The 26,755-nt window shown below is 37.8% G+C and overlaps 1 protein-coding gene across 1 annotated transcript in view; it reads right to left on the bottom strand.

Moving 5' to 3' along the window:
* Window positions 1-20,141, bottom strand: part of PANX1 (pannexin 1) — a 62,762-nt gene extending 42,621 nt beyond the window's left edge. The window contains exon 1 of the mRNA XM_044666225.1: window positions 19,961-20,141. Within this exon, the coding sequence (XP_044522160.1) occupies window positions 19,961-20,141 (181 nt within the window). The remainder of the gene's footprint in view (window positions 1-19,960) is intronic.
* Between the last annotated feature and the right edge of the window lie 6,614 nt (window positions 20,142-26,755).

The raw sequence follows: 26,755 nt of genomic DNA, 5'->3' as shown, positions 1-26,755 counted from the left end.
ATATATATATATATATATATGTATATATATATATATATATATAGCAAGCTGCATACAGGATAAATAGGAAACAATTAATTGAGGGAAGGCACAAAAATTAAGAGTTTGGGTTGAGGAAGATGTCCAGTAAAATAGGATTTAAGCTGGAACTTCAAGGAAATAAATGCCTGATATTTGACTTGATCCAAGAAGTGCGCTATTTCCCCTCAGGCTTCAGATCTTCTTCTATTGCTGAGATGAAACTATAGTCACCAGCAGAAACTTGGTACCCTAAATTTTGAGTCTTGTACCTGAACAGAGAATCAAAGAAACTGGAAACTGTGAGACTCCTTTTATCCCTCTCATCCACCTCCATCCTTTAATATAGTATTACTCACAATAATGTACTTCTCAGTTGACTGGGCTATTTTCTTAATATCCCATAGGAAGGCAAATCACTGGAGATATTAACAACTGTCATTTACAGAATACATCGAACTTTACAATGTGCTTTTCATATACTATCTCATTGTATCCTCATAATCAACCTGGAAGGTAAAAACTACAGGTATCATTATGTTTGTTTAACATGTAAAAAAAACTGAGGCACAGAGAAGTCATGTGATAAGTCCAAGGTCACAGAGTTAATAATTAACAAAGGCAGGATTTTAATCCAGGTCTCTCTTGAATTCAAGTGCCAGGATTCTACCAGTACAATGGTTAAACCCTGCTAAAAACTATCCTATCTCTATTAAATTTTCTCTACTTCCTAAAAGTGATAATTCCCTTATAAAGAAACATCCCAAGACAGCAAAAGACCAGTGCTCATAGCCAAACCACAAACTCACACACAACTGAAGCACTTTGTCCTTTTTAAGAGACCACATCACTACTGTACAATGATCAACTGTGAATGACTTGGCTATCCTCAGTAATACCATAATCCAAGACAATTCCAAAGGACTTAGGATGAAAAATACTATTCACCTCCAGAGAAAGAACTAATAGAACATGAAAGCAGAGCAATGAATACTTCTTAAAACTTTATTTTTCTTGGGGTTTTTGTCTATGCTTTCTTTTGAAATATGACGATATGGATATGTTTTGCACGACTATATATGTAAAACCTACATCAAATTGCTTTACCTTCTCAAGGAGGTGGGGAGGGATGGAGGGAGAGAATTTGGAACTTCAAAATCATAGAAACAATTTTTTTATATGTAATTGAAAAAATGAAAGAATTTGAGAGAAAAAAGTAATAGGCAGATGAGATTATTGAGCCACCATTGATGCTGTTGGTAAATGGAAGATTGGAGAAGGGCAAATGTCTTAGAGTCTGCAAATTACCGGCCTTTAAATTTATTATAATTCCTGGTAAACTTCCAAAGAGTATCATTAAATGTATATTTAGTGAACTTTTAGATAAGGACTGTAAAAGACAAAGAACTAGATTTGCCTCAATAAATGCTGATTGCTTCATCAGGAAAAAAAAAGAAGCCACACCCAAGAATCACTAGGCTTATAACCTCTCTTTCTTCAATGGCCTATCCTTCTATCCTTGCCTGGCCACTCAGACCTCTGGAAGCAGAAGATTCAGGAGAAATTTAATCTTCAAATGTCTATGCAAAAGGGGAATTAGATTTGGTCTGCTTTATTCCAGAAGGTAAAAGAGAAAGGGAGAGAAAGTTACTCATGTGTATGTATGTACACAGGTAATATACATTCATATATGTGTATGCACACATATGCACAAATAAATGCTTGCATATACATATATATGCTTGGGATATCCTGAACCTATGATTTTATTAGTATAGAGAACTCCAGGATGAGATGAGGGAATTCTCTTTACCAAAGCAAGTTCCCCTTCTTTGCAACTTGTACTGTTTGAGAGTTGCCTAGAGCAGAAGTATTAAATATGCACCACTCAGATTGGAGTCAGAAACAGATTAAAATGTAATAGGGAAATATTTGACATAATAAAGAAAAATACAATAGAACAGAGATAATGTTAATATGTAGTTTTCTAAGTCAATATGTGTTTGCTGGGATCCTTATGCATACTTTAGCAGTCCCCATTTCTATTTGAGTTTGATTCCAAAGACCTAGGCCATTAAAAGCCCAAGTGATTAATAGAAAGATAGAAATATAAAAAAACAGACAAAAAATACATTTCCTAATAACTGGAGTTAGGCCAAAGCAGAACAAGCTACATCACAAGGAACTGGTTTTCTTAGAGCTTCTTGGTTTCCACTATGGGAAAGGAGCATCTTAAACAGAGAATTACCAAATTTATGAATGATCAAGTTACAGTAGAGGGGATTCATGTTTATGGTTGAAAGTTGGGCTAGATAATCCTAAAAGTCTATGATTCAGGGGCCATAAGGTATCTCAGTGGATAGAAAGCCAAGTCTGGAATCAGAAGGACCTGGGTTCAAATCTGGTTTCAGACACTTTCAACTGTGTGACACTGGGCAAGTCACTTGACCACAATTGCCTTGCCCTTACTGCTCTTCTGCCTTGGAACCAATACTTAGTTATCAATTCTAAGAAAGAAGGTAAGGATAAAGCCTCATGAGTCTCACTTCTGCCTCTATCCAGCAGGATTGGCAAGAAGATATGAAACTGGTTTTCTGTCCTAGTCTGAACCAGAAGATGGTATTCTACCTGAGACTGAATATTCAGGAGTAGCCAAAGACTCAACAAACATTCTGATGACTGTGATAATGAGCTTAAATCTACCTTGCTTAGATTTAATCACTAAAGTTGTAAACACTACCACTTGATTCACAAGTGGGGAGGTCTGTGACCCACGTATGCAAGAGCGGGTGACGAATCAGAATTGACTAACTGCCCACTGGGGAGTCCTAAGCAAAGTGTCTGTTGTGATTGGACACGTAAACTAGAAGGAAGGCACAAGAAGTGATGTGAAAGAAGGGCCTTTAAAAGGGAGTGACAACTTCCAGTAGCTCTCTTCTTTTTTTTTTTAAACCCTTGTACTTCGATGTATTGTCTCATAGGTGGAAGATTGGTAAGGGTGGGCAATGGGGGTCAAGTGACTTGCCCAGGGTCACACAGCTGGGAAGTGGCTGAGGCCGGGTTTGAACCTAGGACCTCCTGTCTCTAGGCCTGACTCTCACTCCACTAAGCTACCCAGTTGCCCCCCAGTAGCTCTCTTCTTGTTCATGTCTTGGACCTGAAGGAGCTCTTCTTGTTCATTTTCCTGGAGTTGGAGCTCAAGTTGGAGACACTCCTTGCTGGACCAGAGACCTGGAACCCTGAGACCTTGGTGAGACTGTTCTTAAATCTTTCCCTTAGAACTACATGTGGCGAGTGAAGAAGGCTGACTACCTTAGCCTCCCTGGAGGTACTAGCCTCCCAGAGGCTCCCTTGATTGGAAGAAGCCCTCATGGTTAAACCTCTTGTAATTGACTTTTAGGCTCTCAGGCTGGGACCTCTGGAGCCCTGCAGGAGTATTGTCCTTTAAGATAGATCTCTTACTCTACCCTCTTCTCACCTCTCTGCTTCCACTCTCTCTCCTATATTTTGTAAATAAATTACTAAAATCATTTTAGAATTGAGATTATTTCAATTCTTGGTGACCACATGTTTAAATATTAATATCCAACCAAAAAACCACTTTTTCCCTCTTACATGACCATCCATAAGAAGGCAGACATAGTAGTTGGTCTCTATCAAGGTAAGGGGGGTGCAGAACAGGGATAAGGGTTAGAGCTAGAACGGGGTCACACTAGAATAGGACTTCTTAACCTAGGATCCATAAACTTCTTTTTAAAAATATTTTGGTAACTGTATTTCAATGTAATTTATTTCTTTTGTTTAAAAAAAGTTTATGATTCATAGATTACCATGGTCTTTTCCAAAATATGAGCAAGGCTCTAGGATTCTATTCCTGCCCCAACTTTCCTGAACCAAGCTAGTCATGGGCATCTTCTTTTTTTTTTTTTTTTTTGCCTACCTAACACAAAGTTCCAGTTTTATTTACCTTAAAAAAAACCTTCACTAGCTAAGTTAAAGTATAAGAAAACAAACAAGACAATTACAGAACTTGGAAATCTGAGGCAAAAATGTTCCTATTCTAGTCTGGTTGGCACACTTTCCTAGAATACCTGGCAACTATGCTCATCTAACTACTTTGAGCTAGCTGAGTAATGCAGTGGAAAGATCCCTGAATTTACAGCCAGAAGATCTGAATTTGAGTCCTTACTCTGCTAGTATCTATATGTCATTTGTGGTGTTTGAAAGTTGAAATAACTAAGTAATCAAAAGTTTGGTCTTCCAAGCATATCAATTTATTAAGCAATATATGACAATTGCATGACAAATTGGGATCAGACCTCCTCAGCTTGGGCTGGACCCCAAATATGGAGGGAGAGAAGATTTTTATACATTAAAAATAATTAATCAAAGAAGACCAATTAATTAAAAGAAAACAATTAACCAGATACAAAATTAAGTAATCTGATTTTTAATTGGAGGAAAGATTAAAGAAGGAAAAGAGTAAATAGGTACAATCCCCTAAAATCAGGAGATTAGTTGTCAATCAAAAGAACATGGAAACAAAACTGATTGATTATGGGGCCAGTTTTCATTAAGACGATAAGACATAAGGGTCTCCTGAGATATAGAATTGTGAGAAAACTCCTTGCATCAATCTTTGGTTTGGATGTGGGTTTATGAGTCTCTAGGCAGCAGGGAGAGGTAGTCCAGCTTCCCAGTCACAAAGGACTTGGTTTAAAAAAAAAACAAACAACACAATGATTTTTTTTCCTCTAGTTTCTGCAACTGAATGAAGTTTTCTCACAATTGAACAAGATCCATAAATGAATAGAAACTAAGCTAACTCCAGTATTGAGTCATAAGATAGTCAGTATTGTTCACTCAGTTCCCAAAATTAAACACTTTCTGTTCTAAATCCCATCAATTCATTCACATTTAGCAAGATTCTTAGCCTCTTTGGGCCTGAGTTTTCTGTGTGTGGTATTTAAAGCCCTTTACAATCTGGTTCAAACCCAACTTTTTAGCCTTATTATAGAATTATGCCCCTTCCTGAACTCTACAGTACAAACTGGCTTTCTTACTATTGCTCAAACATGATACCCCATTTCCCATCTTTAAGCTTTTGCGCTAGCTAGTCCCTGAAAGGGAAATGCTTCCCCTTTACATCCCAGCCACTTGGAAATCCTTGGCCTTCTTCAAGATTCAATTCCAGGCCTTTCCTAATTCTCCCAGCCACTAGCAGCAGTTTGGTGGATAGAGAGCTAGATGTGGGCCTGGAGTAAGGAAAACATGAGTACAAACCTGGTTTCAAACATTTACTAGGTGTGTGATCCCTATACACTTAGCTTAACCTGTTTGCTTTAGTTTCTTCAAATGAGGATAATAATAGCGCCTGTCTCAAAAGAATGTTGTAAAGATAAAATGAGATATTTGTAAACTGCTTAATAAACGCTCTTTTTTATTCTTACTTTTTTCTAGTACTCACCCTCTCCCAATCACCATGCAACTATTTCATATAAACCTATATGTACATAAATGAATGAAAAAAAATTTATTAAGTCATTAAGTCAACAAGCATCCCTTGAGTGCTAAATATGACTATATATGACGCAATGTGCTAAGTACTAGGGTTACAAAGAAAGAAAAAAAAAAACAAACCAAAAACCACCACAGACCCTGTTAAGAAGCTTATATTTTAATGTAACTTGTTACAGTCTAATGTTACTTGTACTTGAGTGAATGAATGAATAGGCATTTATTAAGTCACAGATTAACAAGCATTTTATTAAGCAAGGCTACAAATACAAAAGCAAAACATCCCCTGCTCTCCTAAGCTAATATTCTAACAGTAGGAAATAACTGTGAATTGGAGGGGAGAGCCCAATAGTCCTTGCTGTGCAACAGCAAAGCAAATGGTCATCTTTAATGTTTTTCCACTAGGAGGAAAATCATATCCATCTCTCGTGTTGAACCATTTGACAGTGCCAAGGATTTTGATGTGACAGAAACTCTTTTCTGGGCTTTGAGCAACTGTTGACTTCATACACACACCTCAACATAATCTGAGCTTTTTGAAGGCAGGGGCTGTTTCACTTTTATGTAGGTATCACCAATACCTAGCATGGCGCTGCTCAAATAATAGATGTTTTGTTTTTTTGTTTGTTTGTTTGTTTGTTTTTTTAAACCCTTAACTTCTGTGTATTGGCTCCTTGGTGGAAGAGTGGTAAGGGTGGGCAATGGGAGTCAAGTGGCTTGCCCAGGGTCACATAGCTGGAAAGTGTCTGAGGCCAGATTTGAACCTGGGACCTCCCATCTCTAGGCCTGACTCTCAATACACTGAGCTACCCAGCTGGCCCAATAAATAGGTGTTTAATGAATGCATGTTGACTGATTGATTACAAAAATGTGGGGACTGGAGTTGGAATAGATTGTCTTAAGATGCCTTCCAGTTCTAAACCTTATTCTAGGATTCTAGCAGGACTCCCTGCATTCAATTCGAGCAGCCCAAATCATTCTCTGGTCAAATGTCTTCAGAGACTCTCTATGTAACTACATGATTCCTTCTCCTGGAATTTTAAGACCTCTCCAATCTTGATTCAAGCTATCTTGTCAACTTTAATTTACATTAGTCCCCTTTAGAAATTCTAGTCAAGCAATCTAGTGTAAGCTATTCCTAAAGTCCAACTCTCATCTCCCCAAGACACTCTTGTTCTCTGTTTCTCTTCTGTCTGTCTCTGTCTCTGCTTTCTTTGTCTCTGTATCTCCCCATACAGATAGCATAACATCTTACTTTTCATATACATAGTACATGCATGAAGGGAACTAATATACATATAGAATTTATATATGTGTATATATGTGTTATATGCACATACATACACACAGGTATGCAATATATTCTGATATATTTTACACAATATTTACACATATGTATGTGTGTGTGCGTGTGTATAATATCCAACCTTGAATGGACATACCTAACTATGGGATCCTAATTTTAGACTGGGAAGGAACTTTATGGATCACAGAATCCTAGTTTGAGAATTGGAAGGGACTTTAACAGCTACCTGTCCAACTCTCTCACATCATTACTTTTCCCAGTAAGGACAAGTCAATCAATTGACCTATGATTCTAATGATAATTTTTTTTAATTTTTTTTTTATTTTAAACCCTTAACTTCTGTGTATTGACTTATAGGTGGAAGAGTGGTAAGGGTAGGCAATGGGGGTCAAGTGACTTGCTCAGGGTCACACAGCTGGGAAATGTCTGAGGCCGGATTTGAACCTAGGACCTCCCATCTCTAGGTCTGGCTCTCAATCCACTGAGCTACCCAGTTGCCCCTCTAATTATAATTTACACTTACTTTCCTCTTAATAACTCTCCTCTCTGGCTACCACACCTCATTATCTATCTGCTGTCTTCTTTGAATATAAGCTCTTAGAGGACAAAGACTGTGGTATATGTTTGTATTTGCATCCCTACTACTTAGCAAAGTACATGTACACATACTAAGTGTTTTTCCCTTTACCCATTGACTCATTCAATACATCAATATATACAGGTAAAAAAAATATTGATGAAGAATGCAGCTGGGTGGGTGGTCCATTTAATTAACTGTCCTGTATTGTTAAGAGAGTTTTCTTAATTTCTCCCTTTTTCTCTTTAGGAGGCAAGGGAGCAAAAAGATTTCTGAGTAAGAGAACCCCCTACTATGCAGCCTGTCACTTGGTGACAGTTAGGAGGGTATGGCTGAGAGTTGGTAGGTGAGTTGCTGGCAGTTTGAAAGGGGCTTTTGTCTCTGGGTCCCTTGAAGAGGAGAGGTGTCTGTCTGTGTCTCTGAGAAAAAAAACTGGCAGTTGGAAAAATAATTGACAGTGGGTAAAGAGAAATGGATTCAAGGAGGTGGAAGGTGATTAATGCTTATTGATTAACTTAGATAGTATAAGTGTTAAAATTAATGGTTTGGCTACATATATGAAAATTATAAATCTTTTATTTATAAAAAAAGGTGAAAGTAGAGAAATGCAAAAGGATAGAAAAAGACATTAACCTATCTAACTAAATATTGTTCCAGTACTTGGCTCAGCCAGGGATTGTTAACCTTCAATCAGAACCAAACTCTCTCCAGAAGACAGGAAGGGAAAACCAGCTATCCACTCACTCAAGACAATGACTGGAGCTGAAGGGACTCCTGAGGCCTACTTTCTTCATTGTGCCTTCTTCTTGAAGCCAATTTCCTTCTTGGAGTTTACTTTCTCTTTCTTGGAGTGACTCTCTTCTTGGAGTTCACTCTCTACTAGCCTCCTTCACTAGATTCCTTAACCAGCCTGCCTTCATGGCTTTTATGGTGGTTTCCTGTCCCTGCCCCTTTTCACAAGGGCCAATCACAGCTTCCAAATTGTCTGAGTTCTCACCTTTGGAATCACACCTTTCTGAGTGTGTGAACTCAAGTTTCTGGCTTGTTTTCACTGAGCATCAAGTAAGGTATGAACTCTCTAAGTGGTTTGTGAGCTCTTCCACCTAGTTCAAGCTTGTGTTGATTCAATCAAAAGGTAGACAAAAGAGAGCTAATCTTGTCCTCACAATCTCGTGAGGTACTAAGTAGGGATACTTAAGTTATTGTCAAAGTTTTAACTTCAACTTAGGAAAATAAAACAAAGGATTCCCTTCTCACAAGTGTGAACTCAAAGAGAACCAAGAATTCCCTTTCATAATAGGTAGTTAGATAGTGGGTATATTATTAGATAGACAGAGTAGGTAGATAGGCCAGTCCTGGCCTGGCAAAAGACACTGCCCTTGAAGGCAGATAGATTTAGGGTTTTTTAAAGAAAATTTTAGTTAGGATTGGGATCTTAGGTATAGGTATAAAAGTTCTTTCACTTCCCTCCTTTCTATTTCCTATCTGAACTTTCCTCAAAATAAACTAATTGTTTTGTGTTTTACCAAACTGCTCTCCTGACTTTTGTTCAAACTCCTACCCCAAAATTTAATCCTTCATAGCCTGGTGAGCCAGCTAGGAGTTTGATTAATCTATTAATCTTCTATTCCATATCAATAATTGGAACAAGTAGAGGTATAAGCATGGTGCTAGATATTATGGTACAGTGTGTGTATATATAAAGTATAGTAAAGGAGGTGGTGCTAAGTTACCTCAGGCAACTTCCAATTCCTAGGACCTTCATGGAGATTTTAAATCTCACAATTTCTTATTATTTCCTGTTTGTACCTCTTATGGGAGTATTTGTGCTGTCCACATTGTTTCAAGGGTACCTACTGTATCAAGTATTTTGTTTAATCCTTACTAAGAAAAGGAAACAACTAAAAGAGAGATTAATGGAGACTAGAGTTGTATATCTTGAGGACTGCATCTCTCAATTGACTAAAACTATTGCTCACTAAAATGAAACTCTCTAAAATTGAAGATGTATCTCTTAATTGACTAAAACTATTGGCCAACAAAATAAAACTATCTCTAAAGTTACTCAACTTGAAGATAGCATCTCTCAAATGGCTAAAACTATAACACAACAAAATGAAACTATCTCTTGTATGACCCGACCTGCCTCTCCTACTGTTTCTAATTCTTCCACCAAGGCAGCTAAAACTAAAAACCAAAAGAAGATACTAACCCTAGCCTACTCCCTTTAAGAGAAGTACCAACTTTTAATGCAAAGAAGAAAGAGTTAGTAACTATTAGGCACCACAGACCACTTACCCCTCAGGATATGGAGGGATTTAAGCGCAGCATTCCTTCTTTTGAGGAGGATCCCAAAGCTGTGATAAAAAAGCTAGAAACTATATGCTATCGATTTGATCCAAACTGGATTGATTTTGAATATTTTCTAAATCAGTTACTTAACTAAAAAGTAAAAGGATAAAGTTACCCAGATTACTAATGAGGAGTGGGGTGCTATTCACTGGCATGAGAATAACCTTCATTGGGACTTCAACAATGAAAGGAACTATGCAAGATTGTGCTAAGCTAGGGAGGCAGTTTTTAATGTAATGAGAGCTTCTTCAGATAGACCTGGTACTTGGACAAAATTTGAAAAGCTAAAACAAGAAATAGGAGAAAATCCCTCACAATTCATGGACAAACTTATAGAACTGGGAGGAAGATACATAGACATAGATTTGACCAGAGAAAGAGACATTAGACAATTGAGAAGGCAGTGAATATGGACCTTAATGAATTAAGGAGAGTAGTAGTTTATGTTTATAATGGGAATTAAATGAAAGATGCTGATGATAGTGATTTGATGGATGCATTAAGAAAAGAGATAAAAGTTTTAAAGGGAAAAATTAAAAGGCTTGAAAAGAAGATGCTAATTTTGGGTTAGCTGTGGCTCTGGTCCAAGAATATACAACCCAAAGAGAATATACAAACCAGAGACCAACTTGTTACTTCTGTGGAAAAAGGAGACATGATGATAAATTACAGATGCTGGAATAAAATATTCAGCAATTTTAGGAATAATAGTGGGAACTTTAGGAATAACTATTCTAGGAACAACAACTATTTTAGAATTAATAATAATAGAAACAATTTCCAAAATAAAAATTTTGAAAACTATGGGAATGATAGAAACAGTAACCAAAATGAGGCAAATGACTTGTTACAATATATCTGTAATGGGGCACATCCATGTCCTAGCCAAAATGTAAATCTTCCTCAACAAGAGGAATCTCAGTGGGGTGCACATGGACCTTTATGAAGGTTTGCCAGGAGAGAAAGGACTCTGGAATCAAATAGTGAAAACATTTGATTTTCCAGACACAGATATAATTTCACCAGTCATCCGAGTCCATTCTCCCCTAGATAGCAACAAACCACATGTGACATTGAAAGTAGAGAATACATTATATGATTGTCTTCTAGATATTGGGGTATCAAGCTCTGTGCTAATGAGTACACCTGATCCTAATTTAATTTCACTGGCTCTGTTAGTGTTATCAGAGTGTCCAGAACACCTTTAGAAGTCCAAAAGCTTTCACCACAAATGCTGTCTGTGGGAACTTTATCTGTGGAGTATTTGTTCCTTTTAATGCCTAACTCCTCTATGAATTTATTAGGGAGACATCTGTTGTACAAATTAAGAGCCATGATAATATGTACTCAAAATGGCAATATTACATTAGAACTACCTGAAGAATCTCTAAATTTGTTTCCAGTACTCTTTTTAGATAATCAGAAGGTGGATAAAACTCCAACTTTCAAAATACAAACAGATATACCCAAATCCCTCTGGGCTACATCTTCTACTGATGTAGGCCTGCTTAAATCAGTGGTTCCGGTTCAAATTAGAATAAGAGGTGGTCCACCTCCAACTATTTCACAATATCCATTATCAAAAGAAGCAATCAAGGGAATTACCCCAGTGATAAATTCTTTAATCAAATAGAAAATAATAATCTCCTGCAGACCTGACTACAATACACCTATTTTGCCTATTAAAAATTGAAATTAGATAAAAATGGGAAACTAGTGTACAGATTTGTTCAAGATTTAAGGGCTATTAATAATCACGTTATCAAAAGACATCCTGTTGTTCCAATTCCATCAACTATTATTTCCTCTATTCCTAGCACCTCTAAATATTTCACAGTAATAGATCTGTGCTCTGCCCTTTTTTCAATACTCATCCAAGAAGATTCCTGAAACATATCTGCATTCACATGGAAAGGGTGTCATTATCATAGTGCTGCATGCCTCAAGGTTACAGAGAAAGTCCAACTTTATTTTCCAAAATTTTGACATAAGATTTGGCAAATATTGAGTTTAAGGAGAGCTGTTTAATACATTTTGTGGATGATTTGCTCTTAGCCTTTCCAAATGATAAAGCATGCCAAGAAGATAGCAAATATCTCCTGTTGGAGTTATATAAAAGAGGACACAAAATCTCAAAATCAAAGGTTCAGTGGTGTCTCCCAAAAGTGGAGTATTTACAATTTGTTTTATCTGAAGGTTTGCATTTCATTTCTCCTAAACATATTGAAGATATCCAAAAATTATGTGCTCCATCCATTAAAAGACAATTGAGAGCAATTTTGGGAACTATGAGTTTTTGCAGACAATGGAGTCCTTGCTATGGAGAAATCACCAAAGCTCTTATAGTATTTGCAAAGGATGTTGTCACTGAGCCACTTAAGTTGGATGCAGAACACCTAGCTACTTATTAAATTAAAGTAGGCAATTTTATCTGCCTCTGCTCTAGACATCCCAGATTACAAAAAAAAACATTCAATCTGCATGTACATGAATGCATGTAGCCTCAGGTGTGTTAACACAAGGTTTAGGACTTTTTCAGCATCCTATTGCATGTTATTCAGCTCAATCAGACCCAATAGCTTCTGGAGCACCACCATGTCTCAGAGATGTTGCTGCAACAGCTCTACTAGTAATAAAATCTGCTGACTTGGTGTTGGGATGTCCATTAACAATAATGTGCCCACATGAAGTAGAAACATTAATGCTAAGATATATAACACAGGCATTCTCAGACCAAAGGCTTACAAGACATGAAATAACTTTGTTAGGCAATGAAAACATCACTTTAAAATGGTGCACAACACTCAACCCTGCTACATTGCTTCCAGATTTACCAATCACAGGTGAACCATTGCATACTTGTGAATCATTAGTGTCTATGGCAGAAAAACCTCATGAAAATCTCCTAAACACTCTGTTAGAAAATGCAGATCTAATTTTGTTTAGAAATGGTTCTTCCTTTATGAAAGATGGTATACATTACACTTGAGCAGCTGTAGTCACAGAATTTGCAATTCTGTGGTCAGCTTCACTTCCATCAAATCTAAGTGTACAAAGTGTAGGATTAATACTGTTAAAACATTGCTGTGTAATTGCAAGAAACAAAAAGGCAACAATATAAACTGATTCAAAATATGCCTTTAGAATATGTTATGCTGTGGGTACTCTGGTTTCAAAGAGGTTTATTAACATCAGCTGGCAAAAACCATCGCAAGTGCAAAAATTATAAATGAAGTTCTTGCAGCTCTACAGCTTCCTGAAACCCTGGCTATTGTACATTGCTCTGCCTACACAGGTGGAACTAACTTTGTTTTGAAAGGAAACCACCAAGCAGATGTTGCTGCAAAATTCACTGTTATAGAAGGCCCTGAATTGATTTTAAATTCAACAATCATTAATCAATCAGATTTATACCTGGAATATAATGAAAAAGAGGTTAAAAATGGAAATAAAACTTTAAGGCTAAACAAATTAATGGTGTATGGGTGGTATCAAAAGGAAAACCAATACTTCCTAGAACTTTTTTTCCCCTATAACTTTTTATCAACAAATTTGCCAATCTGTCCATAAAAATGGTCATTTTGGAACACAAGGCATTGTAGATTCAGTAAAGAAAGTATGGATAGAAACATCACCTCAAAAGTACGTGTAGCTTGTGCAACTTACCAAGCCTATAACCAACACAGCTTTCGAGGAAAAGCGTTTGGAGGACATCGTTTAGCCCACACACCATTTGAACATCTCCAAATTGACTTTACAGCAATGCCAAAAGCTGGACTTTACAAATTTTGATTAGTTATAATAGACCAGCTAACAAGATGGCTGGAATCATTTCCAACTGCAAGAACCACATCAGCATTTGTAGCCAAAATATTATTAAAAGAAATAATACCTTGATTTGGGTTTCCAGCGAGAATTGATTCAGACAGGGGAATACATTTTACATATTCAGTTTTAGCATAAATAAATTCATGCCTAGGTATAACACCAAAATTTCATGTGCCATATCACCCACAGAGTTCAGGACAAGTAGAGAGAAAGAACTGGGAATTAAAGACAATGATAGGCAAACTATGCATTGAGACTCATTTGAAATGGCCTGATGCTCTACCATTAGCATTATTCTATTTGCAAAGTAGACCAAGGGGAAAACTACATATCTCACCATTTGAGATGCTGTTTGATCATCCACCTATTCATGCAAAATCATTTAACCCTGTATACATGTCTTTGTTAGGAGGAGATACAACTATTGCTACATATATAAGAGATCTGCAAAACAAGATAAAAGAACTTCATGAATCAGGAGCTTTAGTGTAAGCTAGACTTACAGACTTTTCTTTTCATGATTTGAATCCCGGAGATACAATTTATATAAAGAACTTTCATCAAACAGGAGCAACTCAACTGGCATGGGAAGGTCTATATCAAGTACTTTTAACAACCCCTACTGCAATCAAGATAGGAGAAAGGACATCATGAATCCATTGTTCCCAAGTGAAAAGAGTACCTGCCATCGAAAAAGATTAACTACATGCATCAAGAAGACTACAAAGACATTATTTTCAAAGACTTGAAAAAGATTAACTGCATGCATCAAGAAAACTACAAAGTCAACTGAACATTATTTTCAAAGACATTGAACTCCTGAACTTATATCTTGCTATTCAATAAAATGGTTGACTTTCTTATATATTTTTTAAATTTTAAAATAGAATAGTAATATTCAATACGTAAGTGTATAATTTGTTATATTTTATGTTGTTATAGGATTTAGAATTTCTATGTAGAAATAATTATTATTAATATACTTTTATAGGATCATAGAAAAAGTTATAGATATTATAATATACTTTTATAGGAAAAGTTAAAATGAACTAAATGATACATAAATGGTAAAATGTTATAAAATGTTATAAGTGTTGATCATCACCCACCTCAGGGAATATATTATAGGCATATAATATATATATAATGTGTATATAAGGTCCTTGTATTTTTTGTACATAATAACTATAAGGTGAATTTGGATTAATATCTTTAGGTTTTTATTTCTGTGGAGTATAATGAGAATAGGTTTTTATTTCTATAGAGTACAAGAAGAATTGTGTGATTCTGTAACTATAAATATTTGTAATTGTGTATTATTTGAAATTTTCATCTTGCAAGATTTGCTTTGCTTTCTTTCTTTCTCTCTTCACTTCTTCTTGTTTCTAATATAGAATATAGGAGAGTTTTGTTTGAAAGATCCATTAAGGAGACTGGTCTCCCAACGGATCTCAGGTGGGGATATGTTAAGAGTTTTCTCAATCTCTCCCTTTTTCTCTAGGCAAGGGAGCAAAAAGATTTCTGAGTAAGAGCCCCTGTGCTGTGCAGGCGGTCAGTTGATGACAGTTAGGAGGGTGTGGCTAAGAGTTGGTAGGTAAGTTGCTGGCAGTTTTGAAAGGGGCTTTTGTCTCTGGGTCCCCTGAAGAGGAGAGGTGTCTGTCTGTGTCTCTGAGAAAAAACTGGCAGCTGGAAAAATAATTGACAGTGGGTAAAAAGAAATGGATTTAAGAGGTGGAAGGTGATTAATGCTTATTGCTTATTGATTAACTTAGATAGGTAGTTAGATAGTGAGTATATTATTAGATAGCCAAAGTAGGTAGGTAGACCCGGCCTGGCCTGGCAGAAGACACTGTCCTTGAAGGCAGATAGAGTTAGGGTTTTTTTAGAAATTTTTTTTAGGATTGGTATCTTAGGTATAGGTATAAGAGTTCTCTCACTTCCCTCCTTTCTATTTCCTATCTGAACTTTCCTCAAAATAAACTAATTGTTTTGTGTTTTACCAAACTGCTCTCTTGACTTTTGTTCAAACTCCTACCCCAAAATTTAACCCTTCACAGTATCTTAGATAAGCATTGTGTGCAGACAATGAATTAGATCTATATTAATCAGGAATAAAAAAGCAAACTAGATTACAAGTTAGAAATTATTTAATGCTTTCAATGATCCCAAGTTATTTATTGAAACAAAAACCTATTTTTAACATCAATATTTCCCTGGAGATGCTATATGGCTGCAAATTACATAACACAACAAATCTCCAAATAATCAAAATTGAAGAGACCCAAAAGACAAGAGAGAAATGGTAGGCACGAGTTGCTGTTATACAATCATGTCCTACTCTTTGGAACCTCATTTGGGGATTTCTTGGCAAAGATACTGGAGTGGTTTGCCATTTCCTTCTCTGTTTCATTTTATAGAGGAAAAAACTGAAGCAGATAAGATAAAGTGACTTGTCCGAGGTCACACAGCTGGGAAGTATCTGAGGCTACATTTGAATTCAGGAAGATGGGTCTTTTGTGACACCAGACTCATTTCTTTTTTATTATGCCACCTATCCCTTAGCTATCTTAGACATAAGCAGCTATAGCATATTTATGTGACAAAAGGTAGCATAAAAGATATTCAAGAAATATACAAATGCAAAAGAAGATAGACAGCAAAACTAAGTTCTGTATTCCTGCTAAATATCCTTTCTATGCTATTATTAAACTTCCTTTTGAAAAAAAAAAGGAAGGAAGGAAGGAAGGAAGGAAGGAAGGAAGGAAGAAAGAAAAGAAAGGAAAAGTGATGGGTGTAGCTCAGTAGCACAGTGCATGGAGCACCAGGTCTGGAGTTGAGAGGACCTGGGTTCAAATCTGACTTCTATTTGCCTAGCCCTGACTCTGCCTTGGAATTGTTGCTAGGACAGAAAGTATTTTTAAAAAAAAAGAAAAGAAAAGAAAAGTGGACTATTCATGCATGGAGAGTGAGGGAATCACAAAGGGTCAATTATGATAAACAACAGTACCCATTAAGTATTAAAAGACCTTCAGGAAGGGCTTAAACAATAATAGGTAGATCCTTTATGGAGGCCATGGATAAGAATCCTACTGGATGGGCAGACATGGATTGGATGTATCTGCATTACTGGAGTGAGTAGTGGACCAAGGATATTTTGGTAAAACTTTACCTTTTAGCCCTCCAAAACATGCAGGACATACTTAAAAGATTAATTTGCATAATAACCTTTTCTCCACCACTTTCTAAATCTAGACAATCAACAAAACAATAAATTAAGCCCTTATCTGTACTTCTGAGATGTAAATGCTTACATTGAAAATTTAATAATCAGGTCTCCATGAGAGCAGGTTCCAAGAATCACTTCCAGGAATGCCCATATAAGAGATCACAGATCTACTGGAGACCTGAAATGTGGTACTTTTTTTTTTTTAAATCCTCACCTTCTGTCTTAAAATTGATTACTAAACATCAATTCTAAGGCAAAAGAATGGTTAAAAACTAAGTACCTGGGATTAAGTGACTTGCCTCGGGTCACAGAGGTAGGAAGTATCTGAGGTCACAGATGAACTCAGGTTCTCCTAACTCCAGGCCTGGCTCTCTATACACTGGGTCACCTAGCTGCTCCTGACATATACTTGTACAATCTACTTCATGGGCTTCTTGTGGGGAAAGCATTTTTGTAAAGTTTAGAGTGCTATATATAACCTTGAGTGTTCATTACTGCATTCCTAAAACAAATAGATGGTAATCACAAAATTTGGTGCTCAAATACTTAAATTTCATACCGATCCATAACTACTTCATCTCTGTGCACAGTACACAGAACATAGCAAACACTTAATAAATGCTCTCTCTAGTCACCTGCCTCTGCCTTCAAGGAACTTCCAATTTATTTGGGGGAGAAAAAAACCAACTTCTACATTCTTTGTCCCTGCAACCCTCAATAAGTGTCCCTTTGTCCCACATACCTAACCGACAAACTTATCAGAAGGGCAAAGTGTGAGTAATTTAATCCATCCAAAAAGATATTTTTTGTTGCTTCACACATTTCAAAAAATCAATCTGACTAAGCAAAAAAATAAAAATAAAAATCCTTCCAGCCCCAACTTGAAAGCTAAAATAACTGTCAGTTAGCAGGTAACCCAAGGACATTTCTGTTCCTGATGCTTATTATTAACAGGGCTGGCCCTGCATCAGGGCAAGACCAAGCAAATGTTCTAGGCCCTGCCCTGACTATGGAATACAGCACAACTTGGCAAACTTTCCTTCACTGTACTAATGTGCACCTTTTTCTCACAGATTTCAAGTTCTTTGGGAGTGGGAGGGGGAAAAAAACACAACTATTCAAAAAGCCCATTTCTATAGGAAGAGAAGTGGGGCAGGACTTGGCTAAAATTTCTGTCAAGAGGTAAACCCTTTGCCCAAGTTCTCAAGGCTCATTTATCTCTTTTTTCATCCTCTCTTCCCCCTCTTTGCCCCCACCTACCCACCAGCACAATCAGTTCCTTCTCGCTGTATTCCTACTTCTACCTCTCCAAGTCTAGGGAGTTTTAGAAAGTTGCCTAGGGTTCTACAAGGTTAAAGTGATTTGTCCCAGGGTTACACAGCCAGTAAATATCTGAGGTGGAATTTGAACCCAAATCTTACTGACTTCGAGTTCAGAGTTCAATCCACTACTCAATCCTGGATCTGAATGGATCAGTGATATGAGGTTCAATTCACAGTCTGTCATGATGGAAAAGGCTTTCTTTTATTTTTCATATTTACAGTGGGAGCCTTAACAGCTCCTCACTTAAACACGTGATTAATTTGATAATTTAAATTTTAAATGAATACCTTGGAATCACAGATTTAGAGCTAGAAGGAATATCTGGGTCCATTGTGTCCACCAAGTCCAAACCTCAGTTTTTATTGTGGAAGCTAGATCTCATTCAGGTAATAAGCACCAGAAATTAAGTTCTCTGACTTCCACACCAATGCCCTTTGCATTGTAGCTACCTTCCCACCTCATACAGTTGTTGTCAGGATCAAATGAGATAAAGATGATTATCTTTTATCCAGTCTAGATGGTGTATAGCATAGTAAGCATAAAAGATTTTTCATTCAGGTATTCCCATTGAACCACATAACAAGGTGCCAAGAACATAGCAGACACTTTATAAACGCTTGCTGATTGAGAGTCACCACTGCCTTTTAAATAGTCTTTCAAGGGGTAGCTAGGTGGCTCAGGATATAGAGAGCCAGGCCTGGAAAAGGGAAGTCCTGGGTTCAGTCACTTCCTAGCTGTGTGACCCTGGGCAAGTCACTCAACCCCAAATGCCCGGCTCTTACTGCTCTGAGACTTAGTACTGATTCTAAAACAGAAGGTAAAGGTTAAAAAAAAAAAAAAAGTCAATTCCAAATCCTCTAATCCTCTAGTGTTCATGAATGAGAGCCTATTATTTTAAAAAAAAAAAGGTATTAGTATTGATTAACATTGCCCTATCAAAAATTATTTTCAAGGAATTTTATCAAATTCATTTTACATTACTCTACTGAATTCTGGAAAAACACTTTGGCCAATGCTGCAACTTGAATCCAAAATATTACAATTGTCCTAGAGCCACTGTGTAACCCTAAGAGTACTGTAACTTAAAGATCTAAGTTCAAATCCTGGCTCTACCGCTGTTCTTTGCTACTGAAAAAGCTCCTTAATTTTAATTGCTTTAGCTCTAAAACCGAGACGACATTTACACTTCTTCCCCTCACAGATTTTTCATGAGCGATGTACTATATATATATATAAGTGTGTGTTGTTAGGAAATGAAGAAGTATATAGCCCGCCCCCAGGGTTAGAAATATCCTGCAGCTGACTTTGCAATACAGGCTTCAGTCTAAGTCAGTGCCTCTCCAACACTTTATTTTATATATCTTTTATGTGTGTGTGTGTGTGTGTGAACATTATATCCTCTTGGTAGAATGTAAGCTCCCTGAGAGTAAGACTTGACTGGCTTTTATTTTTGTTTCGCTAGAGCCTTAGCATTGTTTTTGACACCGCAAGGTTTGTTAACGGTTCCCTTGTAAATTATTGTAAATTGCACTTAAGAAGCAATTTGGCAAAGTGAAGTATTTTTACAAAACGTGCATTAAATCTTTAAACCAACCAAAACACTCTCAAACCGCAACTACAAAGAATTGCCAAGAGCACTCACATCGACCTTAGGGCGTGGTAAAATAACTCATAAGGCCAAGAAAGACTTTAGACCTTAAAACCAGCCCAGATAAAGCCGAAGGAGCACTTCGGGCTCCTCCCTTTCTCGGCTCAACCCTGCCCATCCCCACCCTCACCCCCAGGCCCCACCCCTCTCCCCGGGCATCTTTACCGATGGAGATCTCCTGAGCGAAGGCCAGCGAGATGAGGAGCAGGGGGAGCCCCACAGCGATGCAAGTGACCATCTTATCCACAGCCAGCTCCAAGCGCAAACCCTTGAATTTGGGCTCAGAGGGCTCCTTGAGCAGGAAATCCGAGAACACGTACTCCGTAGCCAGGTGGGCTATGGCCATGGCTGCGGAGCTGGCCCCCACGAGGACGGCGGCCCCGGAAAGCTAGACTTGGAGACCCGGCGCAGAATTCTGCACTCCCGGGCTCATGACGCTCAGCCGAGTCTGGGGAACTGTCGGTCGGGCGCTCCGTTTCTCACCCAGCCACAGCCTGGAGGCGCCTATCCGGGCTTTCACTTTCCTTTTGCTAACTCCCCAGTCTCATCCCAACTTCTTTTGTTCCCAGTCGGTGTCTGAGCACGCGCTTCGGGCGGGAAGCCTGGGCTACTCTCGGTACTGCCGTTGTTGTGTTTGCAGCTGCCACTGCCTAGAAGCTCTTGGCGAGGTTCAGACTCGACTATTGGCTGGCTGGCGCCCGTGAGCTCCCGGAGCCAGATTATGGGCTGAGGGCAGACTAGCGCTCCGCCTAGCACCCGGGGCAGCTCCCACTCCACGCTGCGCGTAGAAGTGTCTTCTCTAACCTCGCGCGCTATACTTCCCCATAGACCTCTCCGCTCCCCGCAAACCCCAGAACTGCGTGCGCGCCTCCGGCCCAGTGCTCCGCGCTCACACTAGGATACGGAGTGATTTCGCCACCTGGCGCCCTGCTCATTGGTTTAGCCGAAAGTTCAGAGAACAAAGCTCGCTGGAGCCCCTCCCTAGGCACCTCCCCAAACTGCTCTGTAGGTGCCGCTGGCTTCGAGAGACAAAGCTCCAGCTTGACAGGTGGTCCCCGGGTTCCTGCTCCAGGCTCTTGCAGTGTTCTATTAGTTTTACACCCCGCTTTTCTCTCGCTATAATCATCTCCCGGGAAGACCACAACAAAGGAGGGTGTGATTACAATGAATGAGTGGAAGGAGAGCAGTATAGTATGTGGGTATGGAGGAGCATTTTTCACACTTAGCATCAATAATCTGAGAAATGCTTTGCAAACTTAACACCTAGGAAACTACGTTGCTAATAATGCTCCTCGCTCAGACCTGCCACAAGTGGCTTGTTTAAATTCTGTGCCTTTTAGAAAGGGCTTGCGAAATAAATATGTCTAGGAAAGAGATATCAGATGATTCCAAGAAAGTGGAGCTTTCTTGTTGATTCTACTTTCACATCTCTCACATTTCTCCCTTTCTCTCCATTCACACAGCCACCATCCTGTCACCTCTCAGACTACTGATTTCTCTGCCTCAAATCTCTCCGTTCCAGTCTATTCCCCATAAGGTACCAAAAGGATATATCTTAAAGTACAGGTCTGATGATGTCATTCCCTGGCTAAATAAGATCCAATAGTGTACTGTTTCCCCAAGGGTTAAATAAAAATCTCTCCTTCATATACTTTTCCCCCCCTAAACCCTCACTTTCTGTCTCAGTGTCAGTTCTAAGACAGAAGATCCTCAAGAGCTAAGTAGGAGGGTGGGGGTGGTTTAGTGACTTGTCCAGAGTCACACAGCTAAGAAGTGTCTGAGGACAGATTTGAACCTAGGTTTTAGTGACTCCAGGCCTGGTGCTCTATTCACTGTGCTACCTAGCTGCCCCTCTTCATACACTTTATGTTCTCACCAAATTGGCTAGCTTACTGTGTTTTTTTTAAATTATTGACTCATGTTTTATTTTTCCCTAGATTACATGAGAAAACAATTTTTTACTTTCATTTTTTAACTTTGAGCCAAATTCTCACCCTCTCCCTTCTGTCCCCACTCCCCGAAACAGCAAGCAATCTGATATAGATTTTACATGTGTCACAGTATAAAACATCTTTCTATATTAGTCATTTTATGAAAGAGAACCCAAACAAATGAAATAAAGTGAAAAATAATATGTCAGTCTGTGTTTAGGCTCCAGCAATTCTTTCTTCATAGGCTGATAACATTTTTTCATCATGAGTCCTTAAGGATTTTCTTGGATCACTGTATTGTGCTACATATAGCTAAGTAATTCATAAATGTTCATCATAGGGGCAGCTGGGTAGCTCAGTGCATTGAGAGCCAGGCCTAGAGATGGGAGGTCCTAGGTTCAAATCAGGCCTCAGACACTTCCCAGCTGTGTGACCCTGAGCAAGTCACTTGACCCCCAATACCCACCCTTACCACTCTTCCATCTATGAGCCAATACACAGAAGTTAAGGGTTTAAAAATGTAAAATAAATAAATAAATAAATAAATGAATAAATGTTCGTCATATAATATTGCTGACATTGCATACAATGTTCTCCCGATTCTGCTCACTTCACTTTACATCAGTTTATGTAAATCTTTCCAGGCTTTTCTTAAATCATCCTTCACATCATTTCATAGAGCACAATAGTATTCCATTACAATCATATATCACAGCTTTTTTAGCTATTCCCCAATGGAAAGACACTCCCTCAATTTCCAATTCTTTGCCACCATGAGAAGAGCTACTATAAATATTTTCGTACAAAAAGGGCCTTTCCCTCTTTCTTAAAAATATCTTTGGGATTCAGTCCTAGTAGTGATATTGCTGAATCATAGGGTATGCACAATTTTAGAATTATTTGTGCATAGTTCTGAATTGCTCTCTCCAGAATGGTTGGATCAGTTCAGAACTCCACTAATAGTGCATTAGTTTCCCAATTTTGCCACATTACCAATTTTGCCCCCTCCAATATTTATTATTTTCCATTTCTGTGATATTATCCAATCTGATAGGTATGAGATGATGCTTCAGGGTTGCTTTAATTTACATTTCTCTAATCAAGAGTGCTTTAGAGCATTTTTTCATGTGCTTACATATAGTCTTGATTTCTTTATCTGAAAATTGCTTATTCATATCTTTTGATCATTTATCAATTGGGGAATGATTTGTATTCTTATAAATTTAGCTCATGTATATTGTATATATTTGAGAAATATATATTGTACATAGTTGAGATACATACTGATGTATATATTTATATTTAACTTTATATTTATATATAACTATATATATAACTTTATATATAAATAAAATATATTGAACTCATGTATATTGTATATATTTGAGAAATGAGGTCTTTATCAGAGATATTTGCTGTGAAAAATTTTCCCCTATCTTTCTCCTTTTCTTCTAATCTTGGTTGCATTGGTTTTGTTTGTGCAAAATTTTTTAGTTTAATATAATCAAAGTTATCCTTTTTACATCTTATAATGCTTTCTAAGTCTTGTTTGTTCATAAAGTCTTCCGTTATCCATAGATTTGACAGAGAGACTATACTATGCTCCTCTAATTTACTAATGCTAGTACCCTTTGTGTCTAAATCATGTATCCATTTTAACCTTATCTTGGTGAAGGGTGTGAGACATTGGTCTACACTCAGTCTCTGCCATACCTTTTTCCAGTTTCCCCACCAGTTTTTAAAAATCAAATAGTGAATTCTTATTCCAAAAGCTGGGATCTTTGAGTTTATCAAACACTAAATAACTATGGTCATTTACTACTATGTATTGAGTAGCTAAGCCACTCTACTGATCTACTGCTCTATTTCTTAGCCTTTACCAGATTGTTTTGATGATTAAAGCTTTGTAATACAATTTGAGGTCTGGTTCTCCTAAGCTACCTTCTTTCACATTTTTTTTCATTGAATTCCTTGACATTCTTGAATCTTCGTCCTTCCATTAGAATTTTATTGTTATTTTTTTGAGTTCTATAAAATAATTCTTGAGCAATTTGATTGTTTTAGCACTGAATAAGTAGATTAATTTTGTTAAGATTGGCATTCATTTTTTTTATATTGACTGTATCAACCTAAGCAATTAACATTTTTCCAGTTGTTTAGATCTTACTTTATTTTTGTGAAAAGTGTTTTATAATTATGTTAATATAATTCTTGGCAGGTAGACAACCATGGCTTGTTTACTGTTAACCTCATATAACATCCTTCTCTGCTTATGGGTGTCTCTTATCCGTCACTTGGAAAGCTCTTCCTCCTCACCTCTGCTTCTAGGTAGCTATAGTTTCTTTCAAAACTCAGCTCAAGCTCTACCTCCCACCTGAAGTCCTTCCTAACTTCCCCACTCCTAGTGCCTCTCACACCTAATATCCTTTATACTTACTTTGTATTGTTTTGATTGAGCCTGTAATTTCACTGATGTAGGGACGTTCAGTGAGGAAACTCCCCCTACCCATCTAGATCTCCAACTTAGAATCTTAGAGAGTTGTCTCAAGCACAGAGAATTTAATTGACTTGTCCAGGGTCAGGAAATAAGTAAATGTCAGAAAAGGACATGACCAGGCCTTCCTGTCTCAGGCTGGCTCTCTTCCACTAAGCAATACTGTTTCAATTAATTTGGATATATTTTATATTTGCTTATGTATTTTTATAAAATCCAAGATTTAATTTTTTGTTGGAGAAAAAATTCTCAGGGAAAGAAGCTTGCTGACTCCTTAATCCAGAGAATGAACTGTTTGCAGAAAGATGCCTGAAGAATTTACATTTCCTCAAGAGATCCAGAATGAACTTTGGGGTACAATTGATTGAACTGACGGGGTTTGAACAGTTACTTTGAATATAAATTTTATGCCAATAGGGGACTGCCCCCAATTGTTTTTTTTTTTGTCAATGCGCCTAGCAAAACATTGGTTTTTCGTTCTCTCTCTTCCATTCCCCTCTTATCTCTAACTATTGTAGTTAGAAGACCTTTGTGGGTACAAGATGATTATGTTAAGTGATTACTTGGGGTGACTAGGCTCCCAAGAATCATCAGGGAGGTTATGTAAATGTAATTAGCTCATTCTCATTCATCGTTTAGACTCTAGCCATCAAAAAAATAATGTCACCCCACCCAATTAAGTGGGGAGGAAGAGGTCTGTTACCCACAGGTGACAATAAGTAACAAATCAAGAACAAGGCAGTCCAAAACAGTTTTGAGGCTGCCATTTGTCCACCTGAAATTGGAGGTGGATGCAGGAAGTGATGAAAGATGCTATCTTTCAAATATGATGGTAACTTCCTGTGGAGGCAGTTGGCGCTTTGAACTTGGTGTAGAAGGATCTCTGGCCAGACCTCAGGCAGCTTCCCTCTGAATTGTCACGTGGGTAAGTTAGACTGACTTCCTTTCTCCTTCCTTGGTGTTTCTGGAGGCTCTACCCTCAGGGAGGCCTCTCTTGCCTCTCTAATTGTAAAAGGCCTTGTGGCCAGAAGCCTTGTTTAATTAACCTCTGTGCCCTCTGGGGGGCCTCTAAATTCTTACCTGGTCCAGGCCTCTAGTCCTGGCCAGAGTTTCTCTCTCTCAATTTCCCTACCTTCAACCTTCCTAATTGTAAATAAACTTCCATAAAAATCATCCTGACTTGGGTCTATTTTAACTTGAAATCGCATAAATCCTGTTTCTGGCAACCATATCTTAAATATCTAGTTTTAACCTTACACTTATTATATTTACATATATATCCTTTATTTGCCACAGTCAGACAAGAAGCTGCTTGAAGGCAGGGACTATTCTATTTCTTTCTCCCTACAGTGCCTATTACAAAGGCATGGAGTAAAGGGTCCATGATAAATGCTTCTTGGTTGATTGATCTTGCCAGTACCCTAAAACCCAGGACATTTGTCCAAGATTTCATTATTGGTAAATGACAAACTTGGGGCCTAGGGTCTCTGATTCCAAAGGAATCCTACTGCTCTGAATGGTTTTTCAATTTTAATATTGCAGTATTTTCACATAGTAGAAAAAAGAGTAAAATGAATATTTAGGTCAGCTATGGTAGGGGGAAAAATAAGGAAAGGTCAGTCTAAGTGTGGGGAAGAAGATGTATGAGGGAGTAGGAGCAAATCTCATCTCCTTGATGGGAAGAGGAGGAAAATAATTGCTCATCTTCCCAACCACCCCTTGTAGAATTCTGCCCCTAAACTAATTATCATAAATAAAAAAGTAATGGAATTAAAAGCACTATGTGACAACCTTCGGAATAACAATGATAACTTAATTCAACTTGAAAATTACAGTAAGTAGAGACTGACCCTCTCTCAAGGTCATTGTAGAAAACATTCCTACATGGGATGAGAGGCTGGACTAAACGAGACAATGTAGTACGATAGAAACCATCTTGACTTTGAAGCTGGAGGAACTCTGTGTCCATCTCGTGCCTCAGATGGGCATGACATTGGAAAGTCACTTACTGTTCCTGAGGTGCCTCAGTGTACTCAATTATACAGTGAGGGAGTAGGAATTGATGGTCTCTGAGGTCCCTTCTATTCTCTAAATCTACAATCTGTCTACAAGTCTAAGGAACCTACTATTATAATGGGTACCAGTGTAATTTCCCCTTTGTTTTTTGGGCAGCAAAGAAAAATAGCAAATCCTCAAGGGATATATGTGGTGCAAAGTGGAGACAGTAACTGGTAGAAACTAAAGAAAGCAAAGAGTAAGAAGAGCCTGGGGGAGACAGTGACAACAATTAAGGGGCTATATTAAAGGACTGTGAAATGGTTATCTTGCACTGAGGAAATAGCACTAAAATATTGAGAAAATTTACATAATCTTTTCTCAGCTCCTGAGAATAATGATCTGTTCTGTAATTACATGAACTATTGAACTTGAAAGTGTAGAGCTGTCTTCAGTATACTTTAGGGTGCCATGCACATATCCTCATAAATTTTCTGGATAGGAACCATGAGCAAAGAAAGGGACAAAATCCATCCAAAG

The sequence above is a fragment of the Gracilinanus agilis genome, chromosome 3, assembly GCF_016433145.1.
Source record: "Gracilinanus agilis isolate LMUSP501 chromosome 3, AgileGrace, whole genome shotgun sequence".
Lineage (NCBI taxonomy): Eukaryota > Metazoa > Chordata > Mammalia > Didelphimorphia > Didelphidae > Gracilinanus > Gracilinanus agilis.
This window is presented reverse-complemented; position numbering and strand designations above follow the sequence as displayed.